Here is a 12,366-nt window from a genome sequence, read left to right on the forward strand (position 1 = left end):
TAAAAGAGCCCATCGAGAGGAAGTAGGGAGTTGAGAGAAGTGGAAACGACTAGAAGGAAGACTTTGGAAGTAAGTAGACGGGGCTTCTTCCTCCCCTTGGAAAATGATACCTGGGCTTGCTCACGCCACGTGGATGAGATGTTGGGAAATGATTCAAGCCATAAAATGTTCACATTGTACCCATGCTCTTCTCACACACAGTAATTCTGATCCTAAGGTACAGGCGAATTATATACAGCACCTTCAAAGGCAGAAAGTAGCCTCCCTACCAGGAGAACTTTCCTTGTTAGCTAGTGGGTGTTTACTGTTTCCTTAGAGAGCCCCATTCGGTGGGTCTGGAATGTAGCTCAGGAACCTGTTTGCCCAGGCACCCCAGGTGGTCCCTGAGATCAAACTGGAAAGTTGATGAGCTGCAGGTTGACAAGCTGAAATTCTATTACAGGTTACATACATCACATCATGTGTCTCCGTATACAAAATGCTAGACTTTACAAACCATTGTGTTCTGACAGAAAGCAGGTAGGTGGCTCCTTAGGATTGCCTGGCAGGGAGAGGGAAAATGGCTCACCAGAGGAAAACTTTAAGGGTCACAGATATGCTTACATCTTGCTTACCTGGGTGCTTGTACGGATATATGTGCTTATTAACAGGCTATATGATATATGCAGAGTATACACACCAGCTATACCTAATGTATGTGCATTTTCTTGCAAGCCAGTGCCCCACTGACATGCAAACCTGGAACATCCTAGAGTCCTTAGTGGAGACCTAGCTCTGATGCTTAGATCCGATTGGCCAGTGGGCACTGGTGAGGGGGAGGGCATCTTGATTGTTCACTGATGTGGGAGAGCCCAGCTCACTGTGGGCAGCTCCCTCTCTGGGCTGTAGGAGGAAGCTAGCTAAGCACAAGCTCATGAGTGAGCCAGCAGTGTCCTCCATGGCTGCTTCTGTGCTCCCTTTGCTGTGAGCCAGTTTCTTGTGCAGAGGTGATGTCTCTGGAATAGCACGCAGTCTGGTCTTCCGGTTCCTGCCTTGAGTTCTCTGTTAATGACAGGCAGGTAAACTGGAAGTGGAAGATGAAATTAACCCCTTCCTCCACTAAGCTGCTTTTTGTCATTGTGTTTTATCACAGCAACAACAAAAGAGAGTAAAACAGCCATTTATAGCCCGTTTACATATGTTCTAGGGTGTGCTTTAACAACCCCCTTAATGGGATGATTCTGATGTGTGCTACTTTTAACAACAAGGGCTGAAAGTTGAGACGGGAAGAAGGATGTCAGCAATCAAAAGCTATCAGGTACAAAGAACAGATGACCATTCTACATTCTCGCAGCCTGGCCTCACCATTAAGGTTCCGCCGCCCCATGCAACCCCAAAGCGAGTGACAACCCTTTCTCCTTGTGGACAAAATGTTCCTCAGCTTCATAATGGCACTGCTCTATTCCCCAGTCTGGCTTCAGTGCAGCAATGTGCGTCTTCCTTCCAGCGATTCCCATTCTGTTATGGACAAATGCTCTACATCTTGTCCCTACTGTTGGTGCAGACCCGGGTGGTACCCGAGAGGCTCCTGTGTTGAAGGTTTGGGTCTGAGGCAGAGGTGCTCAGAGGAGGGGCCACTGAGAGGGGAATGGTTCTGGTTAGGGGACATTCTGACCTTTTCAATGGCCTAACCCATTGCTGAGTACATAGCAGGATGAGCATACAGATGTGGACCTTTGGCAAGCGGAAACAAATCACTGGAGGTGTGTCTTTGAAGGATAGATTTTTTTTGTCCCCGGTGCCCCTCCCGACCACAGTAAGAGCATCTTTCTCTTTCACCATTATACACTGCTTTATGAGAGCCGGGGAAACGGGAAGTTATTGTGTCCTGAAACCTTCGAAACTAAGAGCCAAACAAGTATTTCCTCCTCGAGCATTTTGTCCTAGCAACAGAAAAGCTGACCAACGGCAATCCAGGCTGGAAGTTAACAATTGTGAGAAATCATCTCAGGACTTGTTCCTTTTCAGGCAAGCATCTGCTATTTCACCATTTCAATTTATTTATTAACAATTGTGAGAAATCATCTCAGGACTTGTTCCTTTTCAGGCAAGCATCTGCTATTTCACCATTTCAATTTATTTATTAACAATTGTGAGAAATCATCTCAGGACTTGTTCCTTTTCAGGCAAGCATCTGCTATTTCACCATTTCAATTTATTTATTAACAATTGTGAGAAATCATCTCAGGACTTGTTCCTTTTCAGGCAAGCATCTGCTATTTCACCATTTCAATTTATTTATTAACAATTGTGAGAAATCATCTCAGGACTTGTTCCTTTTCAGGCAAGCATCTGCTATTTCACCATTTCAATTTATTTATTAACAATTGTGAGAAATCATCTCAGGACTTGTTCCTTTTCAGGCAAGCATCTGCTATTTCACCATTTCAATTTATTTATTAACAATTGTGAGAAATCATCTCAGGACTTGTTCCTTTTCAGGCAAGCATCTGCTATTTCACCATTTCAATTTATTTATTAACAATTGTGAGAAATCATCTCAGGACTTGTTCCTTTTCAGGCAAGCATCTGCTATTTCACCATTTCAATTTATTTATTAACAATTGTGAGAAATCATCTCAGGACTTGTTCCTTTTCAGGCAAGCATCTGCTATTTCACCATTTCAATTTATTTATTAACAATTGTGAGAAATCATCTCAGGACTTGTTCCTTTTCAGGCAAGCATCTGCTATTTCACCATTTCAATTTATTTATTTGTTTGTTTGTTTATTATGTATTTATTTATTATGTAGTACTGATCAAACTCAGGGCTTTGGGCATGCTAGGCCAGCGCTCTACCCTGAGCTAGGGATCTGGTCCTACTAACGGCTCCAGCCCTTCTCTTCCAGAGAATCCTTTGTCTCAAGGGTTTAATGATATGTGGGACTTGGGAAGTGTCTTAGAGTTTCTATTGCTGTGGCAAAACACCATGAACATAAAGTGAGTGGGGAGGAAAGTTGGGTTTATTTGACTTATAATTTCATACTGGTATTCATATTGAAGGAAGTCAGGACAGGAACTCAAACAGGACAGGATTCTAGAGGCAGGAGCTGATACAGAGGCCATGGAGGAGTGCTGCTTATTGGTTTGCTTCCCATGGCTAGCTCAGCCCATCTTCTTACTGAACCCAGGATCAACCACTCACCATGTACAGGGCCCGCCCTCACTGATTACTAGTTGAGAAAATGCCTTACAGCTGGATCTATCGCCTGGGGGCATTTCCTCAGTGGTGGCTCCTTCCTCTGATGACTCTAGCTGACACACAAAAGTAGCCCCTACAGGGGGGACAGAGTTGGGAAGCTTCTAATACTTGGCCTTAGAGGATGTCTTTGACAAGGTATTTGTCCCAGCTTGAGTAAGCCAAACCTGCCATTTCTGGACATTTGAACTTTCTGAGATCTAACAGTAATCTGCTCAGATGAACAAGTCCCATTGCAGGACCGTGGAAGCAAGCTCCTTCATGCCATACTGCCCATCATAGTGAGTCTAGAAGTAAATTACAGGCATCCAACAAAAACACTAAATAAGCCTGTTTATATGTGGGAGGCCACAGTGACTTCATTCCATCTTGACTTAAGGTCAAAGAGTTCAAGTCGTTCTTGCTCCTCAAGGCCAAAACACTGGATGTTTGGTCAAAGGTGTGGTTACTAGATGTTTTGAGAATTAAGGTGGTAATTTTGCTTGTCTGTTCCTTAAACCATGGTAAGGAAATCTTTTGCCCCTGCTTTTTGCTGTGGCTATAAAAGGGCTATGAGAAATAAATTCAGAGCTGTTGCAGTATTCACTGAGAGCCATCCTGATTCTATCTTCTGTCTTGTCTCTTTCTTTATTAACCCCCATTCCCCTAGTTAGGTACTGTTCAACAGGTTGGCTGGCTCTAACATTTATATTTTTACAGGGTCTCACTATGTACCCACAGTGAGATACATATGATGTATCCATACAGTGATGGCTGGCTTCAAATTCACAACTCTCCTTCCTCAGCATCCCAAACCCCAGGATTACATGGATGCACCACCACATTTAGCTTAAACAATTCATTTCTTTCTCCATCCTTCCTGTAAATACCTGTAAAAACCCTGATGGAAAACACTAACGTACCCATATTCATACTGTGAAAAACTTTTCAAAGTTACTTTAATTCAAAAGTACTCTTGAAAATGAAGAAACAGAATTTTCTAAAGATCTGTTTAAACCAAATACAGTGATCTGACAAGATGGCCCAGCAGTCAACAGTGCCTGTTGCACAAGCTCCATGACCTGAGTCCAATCCCAGAACCCATACAAGGGTGGAAAGAGAGAACTGACTCCCCAAAATTGTCCTCTGACCTCCACATATTCACTGTGGCATGTGTACCCTTCTCTCTCTCTCTCTCTCTCTCTCTCTCTCTCTCTCTCTCTCTCTCTCTCTCTCTCTCTCTCACACACACACACACATACACTAACTGAAATATATTAAAAATTTTTTAAAATAAAGGTCAGAGCAATCAGATCTCCCATAGGTGAGGTGGAAAAGTAAAAAGATGCTATCATTGCCGGGTGCAATCCCAGCACTAGGGAGGCAGAGGCAAGTGGATCTCTGTGAGTTCGAGACCAGCCTGGTCTATAAGAGCTAGTTCCAGGACAGCTCACAATAGCTAAAAAGTTGAAATCACCCAACATCCATTGAGACATGATGGACTAAACACATGTGGCACAAACACCATAGCAAACACTGCAGAGTTGAAACAAGAAAAGTATGATACTTTGTAGGCAGAGTTTTCTTGTTCTGCAGCTACTCTCAAATAATCACTCAGAGTCTTAATATTAGTTGTAAATGCTTGACTGATAGCTCAGGCTTATTACTAATTAGCTCTTACAACTTAAATTAATTCACTTCTATTTATGCATTGCTATGTGGCTCGTGTCTTTACCTGTCTTCCAGCATATGTCTTGCTCCCTGTATCTCTCTTGGTGACTTCACTAACTTCTTCCTCTCAGAATTCTCAGTTTGGTTGTCCTGCCTAGCCTTCCTGCCTAGCTACCAGCCAATCAGCTTTTTATTAACAATGAGATCAACAAGTTTTCACACTGTGCAGGAATATTTCACAGCAATACATGCTATTTTATTGGGTCCAAAGGTAGCTCCATTTCTTCAAATTCTGGCAGTTAGACAAAAGCCAGCATTCCTCAGGAAATTGTGACGTTGGATCTCCTTTACCAAAAGGAGTCATTTTCCTTATCACTGACAGTAGGGTCAAATGGCTGTCTGTGATGCCTATTAGCATACCAAAGCACATGCTGGCCTCCAGGCTCTCTCAGTGCCACAAATACCTGTAGCAAATTTCAGAGTCCATTACAGTGTCATCCTAGCTCTTCTGACTCCTCTCCTACCCTAGTCTTCTCCAGTTCATGGTTTCCCTCCCTGCAGTTAGTTACTCATTCTCCCTATAACCCTGCTATTTCAGCCGCGATCTCTTGTCTTTTGCCTGCCCTCTCTTTTTTGTCTTCCACTCCCCCCACCCTCTCTGCCTCCCCCACTCCTCCCATGCTGTACGCTTCTACTGGCCAATGTCCATCCTACTACTTTCTCTGCCTGCCCTGGACCCTTCCAGATGCCTCCGGCTGCTCTCTCTTTCTCATATCTGTAATAAGATAACCTCCCCTTTAGCCATACCATGAAGTGGTCATGTGTTCCGTTTATACAGTTACAACACACATAAAACCTTGAGGACATTCTGCTTAGTGAAATAAGCAAGGAGAGCTGACTTCCACTTATGTGAGGTATCTAGTTAAATCTGTGGAGGTAAAGTAGAATGGTGTTTGGTAAGGGCTGCAGGGATGATAGAATGCACTTGTCACTGTTTAGCAGTTTCAACTTGAAAATGTCCAGAAGTTCTAGAGCAGGGCAGTGCCATAGTTGCACAATAGGAGTGTACGTCAGGCTGGAAAACTACGCAGTTAAAAGTGAGTAAGCCAGTAAACTTTATAGCAGGTCCATATGCTGGTTGCTTTCCATCAACTTGACAAACTAGAGTCATCTCAGAAGAGGGAGCCTCGTTTAAAGAACTGCATTCATCAGTTTGGCCTGTGGACAAGTCAGTAGGGTCATGGTTAATGACTGATGTAGGAGGGCCCAGCCCACTGCTCATGGTGCCACCCTGGGCATGTGGTCCTGAGTCTTATGGGAAAGCGAACTAGGGCAGCACCCTTAGCCACAATTGAATTTTTTAAAATGTGGGGATGGTTAAGTGACTAAGAGCTGACAGTGCTTTAGCACGGGATTTGGTTTCTAGCACCCACTTCTAGTGTTTGAAACCACCTCAAGCTACAGCCCCGGGGATCCAGTGTCATCATCTACCCTCCTGTGTACAGATATACACACAGTGACATAAACAGATACACATTGTTTAAAATATAATCTTTTAAATTTTTAATTAGAAATATGTTTTTTTTTGTTTTTTTGGTTTTTTTTTTGGTTTTTCGAGACAGGGTTTCTCTGTGGCTTTGGAGGCTGTCCTGGAATTCGCTCTGTAGACCAGGCTGGCCTCAAACTCACAGAGATCCTTCTGCCTCTGCCTCCCGAGTGCTGGGATTAAAGGCATGCGCCACCAACGCCCGGCTGAAATATGTATTTTTAAAAAGCTGAAAGTATTGCCTCTCATCACTTGGATTGTCCACTGTAGAATGTTCTAAATTGCTACAACACTAATTTGACTGATATTACTAAATAGTTTTAATCAGAACAGATTATAAAAATACTTTCCATTGTAAGCAATATAGAGAATACTGAAAATGTTGTACAAGAACAATTTAAAAGGAAAAGCATGACTCTTGCCCAAATGTAAAGTAAATATGTGCCAAATACTTGACAGTTTTTAAGGAGGGAAACAGTTTCATGTGAAAATCTAAGAAGAATGCAAGTAATCCACACATAGCAAACAGGAAAGCTAAGATGAATTTGAAAACCATTGTCAACCTAGGTAGTAGTCAATGAGCAAAACACATTATGTACACATATGAGATGTCATCATGAAACCCATTATTATGTGCATTTATATGCTCATTATACAAACCTTTAAAAAAGGAACCTAACCACGTGGATTATAAACATTGTATTCTGTCAAACTGATTTATTAAAGGCTGTACACTGTGACATCAGGAATCACTAGCTAGCTCCCACTTTTGCCGATGCTTTCATTTTTTGTCAATCAAGGAGAATAAAGTGCTTCTTCTAATTATATTTCTTTGATCACAAGTTTGTGGTGTATTTTTTTTTCTGTGAAGAAAATGCTAGTTGGTATTCTTTGGGCAATAATCAATTATCTTCCACCCCATTGCATTTATCTGAAAGTTTTATTTCAGAGTAAATAAAACCATGGGTTTTCTGCAATGCATTATAGGTCTGCCAAGTCCTGAACGGAACAATCCATTTGATTTTTTTTTTCAAGACTGAAACTAAAATCCCTTTACAGCTCCTCAGTCCAGAAATACTTTCCATTTATTGTGAGTTGAACTTCATACGAATCTTGGAGTCTTTATTAAACAAATCTAGCAAAGTTTCCATAGTGCAACTGTTTGGGTACACCCTGAGCCTGGAAACTGTGGTGCACTCGGGTCCTGTACGTCCTGGGAGGACCATCCAGCCATGAGTGGCTGCGCAAAACTTTCAAGGGACAATGGTCACTATCTGGGAGTGGAGGAAGACTTAAGTCGTCGGGACCCACAGGCAGAGTCCGCCCGGGGGTAAAGCTTTCTGAACATAGATGGCCTGGGAAGTGAAGGTGTACAGCCAGACAGCAGGTGAGACTAGATCAGCCGCCTGCCCCCTTCGTCCCTCCCACAAGAGCATGGGCGGTGCCACGGAGCCAGGGCGGGGCGACCTTTGCTCGATCCTTAAGCAGTTTTGGGAGGCGGGGCCAAGCGGCCGTGTCTGGGTGGGGTGTCAGGGTCCTCAGAGTCCGAGGTCGCCTCTTACCAGGTGTCCTTGCCGCTCCTGCCCCTCCCATGGGGTAGGGTTTGGCCGCGGGGGCCGAACCTGGGTGCGCGGTTTCGGTCTGACCCGACTCGAAGTCAGTTTCGATTAGGGACAGCGGTTGGGCGAGAGGGCGGAGCAGTCGGGACGAGAGAGAGGAGGGGACCTGGTGCGAGAGGCTCAGTGGGGACCGTCCGGCGCGGGAGACAAAGAGCCTCCAGAGAGTGCAGTGAGCATCGCTACTGTCAAGCTCGGCAGCCTAGCAGACTTGGGGACCCCGGGTCCGGGGTGCGCTGCGGAGCAGAGCAGGCACGGGTGCTGGGGACCCGCGAAGCTACGAGGGATGCGGACGCCGGTGGTGATGATTCTGGGCATGGTGTTCACGCCCTGCGGGTTGCTGCTCAATCTCATCAGTACGCTGACCCCGGGCTGGCGGCTGGTGAAGGGCTTTCTGGACCAGCCAATGGACGTGGTGCTGTACCAGGGTCTGTGGGACATATGTCGCGAACAGAGCAGCCGCGAGCGCCAGTGCGGCCAGTCCGACGAGTGGAACTACTTCCAAACCGAGCCTGTGCAGGCGGCCAGGGGACTCATGGTCACGTCACTGGCCATCACCGCCCTGGGGTTACTGCTGGCATCGCTCGGCGTGCGCTGCTGGCAAGATGAGCCCCACTTCGGGCTAGCCGGCCTCTCGGGCATCGTGCTTTTCGTCGCGGGCCTTTTCAGCCTCGTCCCAGTCTCCTGGTACAACCACTTCTTGGGTGACCGCAGCGTCCTCCCCGCCCCGGACAGCCCGGTTACCGTGGAAGTCAGCTATAGCCTGGTGCTGGGCTACCTAGGCAGTTGCTTGCTGCTGCTGGGCGGCTTCTCCCTGGCGCTCAGCCTTGCGCCCTGGTGCGAAGAGCGCTGTCGCCGCTGTCGCAAGGCGCCCTCCGCAGGCCCGCGCCGCAGCAGCATCAGCACCGTCTACGTGGACTGGCCGGAGCCCGCGCTTACACCTGCCATCAAGTACTACAGCGAAGGCCAACATAGGCCTCCTCCCGCCGAGCCCAGGACCACCAGCAAGCTCAAGGTCGGATTCCCGATGCCACGGCCGCCACCCAAGGCCTACACCAACCCAGTGAATGTGCTTGAGGGAGAAGAGAAGCCGGCCACCTCCCAGGGAGGATCCTCCTCTCGTAGCACTCGGCCGTGCCACAGTTCGCTGCCCTGTGACTCAGACCTGTAGACACAGCTCACCCACCGTCTACCTGAGCTCCGCCTGGGGTCTGAAGGTTGCTTGAACTGTGCGTTGCAACCAGAACCCTGAACGCCTTGCTGTTTGCAGGGCAAACTTTCCTTTCCGGGGGCCAAACTCCTTCCCAGATAATAGGCTGGGTTCATCTGCTTTTAAGGAGTTTCACTTTTCTCCAGAGGGATCAGGTTTTCTTACGCAGCAGGGACAAGAGTGGGTGACGTTTTGCATACTGTTAATCACAGTAGCAACAACAACAAAACCACAGCCAGCCAACAGGCTTCTAAACAGGTGCAGAGCCTTGAAGTACAGTATTCTAAGTTACCCATGAGTCTTCATAAATGTCACTATTGAGGTGGTTTGGTTTTTTGTTTTGTTTTGTTTTCCCTCCCTGCTTCAGTTTCCAGAGAACTCAAATAGCCAAAAATGTTAAGTCTGGCTGGTTGTGTTCGAAGGGTATTCTGTAAAGCCAGCAGTTTCAAAGGCTTTTATGAAGTGAAGTAACTTGTTCAACTCATATTTATATTTCTTCGTGCTTAAGTAGTATTTATCTTTTCTAATCACTTATTCCTATGTAGGAGGTTGAGCTTACTCAAGAGATTGTCTTCCAGAAGCCAGAAGAATGAAAAATGTTGACACTGCACTGTTCTGTCCCTCGACTAGGTACCTCATCCTGAACAGAGACGTATTTTATACAAAACCGAACTCTTCACTTGAGTTTGGCTCAAGTCCATATGTCCATATCTTATTTATAAATAAAAAACCTTAAGTGTCAGTTTTAGTATCCCTCCAAAAGCTTGTCTCCAGTGTCACTGTTGCGAGTTTCAGCATCTGATACTAGCAGTTTCCTGGCGGCTTAGGCGCCTCGCCTGCAATCAAGCACCAGCATCAACGTCTTTGTCCGCCTAAGTCACTAAAAGGAGCCAAGGGGCCCCACTTAAATCCCAGATTGCTTTGTTTTCAGGCTCAGGTTGTTTTCAGCGTGAGCCAAGTCTGTTGTTGATCTAAAAAAAAAAACGAGAAGTGCCAGTTTCGGGATGAGGGTAGAAGTCCACCTCTCCTCTCGCCCAGGTACGTCATCTGCCAGGTAGGCAGCCATGTGCCACGAGGGAGCTCAGATCCCCAGAAGCTCTGGCTTGCTAAGCAATGGAGTTAAGAGTACCATCGACTGAACTGAATCTGTTATTTAAAGTTCATAAGCGGGAACCAAACATTCAGCTGGAAAGCAACAATCCAAGGAGCTGAAGCTTGCGGGGGACCAAGAAGGTAGGAATTCACAACCCCTGCCACTCAGTAGTGAAACCACCTTGTTGTTGCAGACCCCTAGGTTAACACGCAGGCATATCACTTTAGAGTCATTGCCAAATGCAGATTCCTGTGCTGCAGACCCCAGCTTTAGTCATAAGTAGATCCCAGAAGACCCCAGTGCAGTGACTCTCAACCTGCATGCCCTTTGGGAATCGCATCTCAGATAGCCTGAAATATCAGATACTTACAATTCATGACAGTGTCAAAATTATAGTTAAGAGGATACAATTTTATGGTTAGGGGTCACCACAACATGAAGAATTGTGTTAAAGGGTCCTGGCAATAGGGAGCCTGAGAACCCTGCTGCTTGGTATATGGTCCTGGAGGCTCTCCAAGAGGCAAAGCTCCATCTGGGATGTTGCCTCATTGAACTGCCCCTGGAGGCAGGATGCCACTCATCAACAGACCTCTGAGCACCTGCTACAGAGATGCTTCAGAAAAGGGAAGCTCACTGTGTGTGTTAGTTAGGGTCTCTGTTGCTATGGTGAAACACCATGACCAAAAGCAACTTGGGGAGGAAAAGGTCTACTTGGCTTACACTTCCACATCCAAGCCCATCAGTGAAGGAAGTCAGCACAGGAACTCAAACAGGGCAGGAATCTGGAGGCAGGGGCTGAGGCAGGAGCTGATCCAGAGGCTCCTGTGAAGGGGTGCAGCTTACTGGCTTGCTCCTCATGGCTTCTTCAGCCCGCTTTTTTTTTTTTTTTTTTGGTTTTTACGAAACAGGGTTTCTCTGTTTTGGAGGCTGTCGGTCCAGCCTGGGCTCGAACTCAGAGAGATCCACCTGCCTCTGCCTCCCGAGTTCTGGGATTAAAGGCGTGTGCCACCAACGCCCGGCTTCAGCCCGCTTTCTTATAGGATCCAGGACCACCAGCCCAGGGATGGCCCCACCCAGGATGGGCTGGGCCCTCTCCCATCAATCACTAATTAAGACAAAGCTCTACAGACAGATCTCATGGAGGCATTTCCTCAACTGAAGTTCCCTCCTTTCAGATAACTCTAGCTTCTGTCAAGTTGACATACAGCTAGCCAGCACACTGTGAGGGCAGAGCTAGAATAGAAAGTGTAGCCTGGATGTATTCAGCTTCACTTCAGCAGTTGGAGGCTTCAGAGTCCAGAGGTATCTAACAACCTGGAGGCCCTGGTTCCTTGAAAGTACTGAATTTTACCGGCATCTTGACATCCAAGTACTGCTGGTATGCCCTAATATTGAACAAAGGTGGTCTCGTCGGCCTTCTTCTTTTCCTCTCTCCTGTTATTCTTCCTGATCTATATATATATAGATCAGGCAGAAAAGGCAAAACACCTTTTCTGTGATGGTTAACATTTGATCACTGAAAGCTAAAACTATACCCCCAATCAGCAGAAACGGGTCCAAACTTCCCTTTCAAAAGCACTTTTTTTTGTCATCATAAAAATGTTCAGGACAGTATGAAAAGAGATTTCCTTCAGGGAGCTGGGATCTTTTCTTGTCCCAGTGGTCATTCTCTGCCACAGAAGCACACACTGAAACTGGGCTTTGAACAAAATGTTGGAGGAGCTGGTCTTTGGAGGCTGGCTGTGAATGAGCATGCTTCCTGACCAAGTGAGCTGATGCTGACCAATCAGACACTGCCCTGAAGTTAGCTCACTGGTGTAGGATGGCACTGCCACCTTGCACCAGACACCTATGATATGTCCTCTCTCGGTCAACACATAAAGTATGTGCCACAATTTAATGTCTACAGTCTTCCCATGCTGCTCAAGTTTGCCTAGAGGCCCCTGGAGCCTAGAAGAGATTATCTCACACAGCACTGGCTCTGTCTGTTCTCAGGTCAGGCTTTCCTTGGG

General features: G+C 46.3%; 1 protein-coding gene and 1 long non-coding RNA gene across 2 annotated transcripts; both read left to right on the top strand.

The window, feature by feature from the left end:
* Positions 1 to 6,568: 6,568 nt before the first annotated feature.
* Positions 6,569 to 10,003, top strand: LOC121134147. The gene is made up of 2 exons (XR_005871178.1): positions 6,569 to 7,822; positions 9,807 to 10,003. It is a non-coding gene; the product is annotated as an uncharacterized LOC121134147 (long non-coding RNA).
* On the top strand, positions 7,865 to 10,003 carry Cldn23 (claudin 23). Its single transcript, XM_013110740.3, has one exon. It carries the CDS (start codon positions 8,338 to 8,340, stop codon positions 9,220 to 9,222), a length of 885 nt encoding a protein of 294 aa, XP_012966194.1. The 5' UTR covers positions 7,865 to 8,337; the 3' UTR covers positions 9,223 to 10,003.
* Positions 10,004 to 12,366: the final 2,363 nt, after the last annotated feature.

Source organism: Mesocricetus auratus, unplaced genomic scaffold (genome assembly GCF_017639785.1).
Source record: "Mesocricetus auratus isolate SY011 unplaced genomic scaffold, BCM_Maur_2.0 Super-Scaffold_100026, whole genome shotgun sequence".
NCBI lineage: Eukaryota > Metazoa > Chordata > Mammalia > Rodentia > Cricetidae > Mesocricetus > Mesocricetus auratus.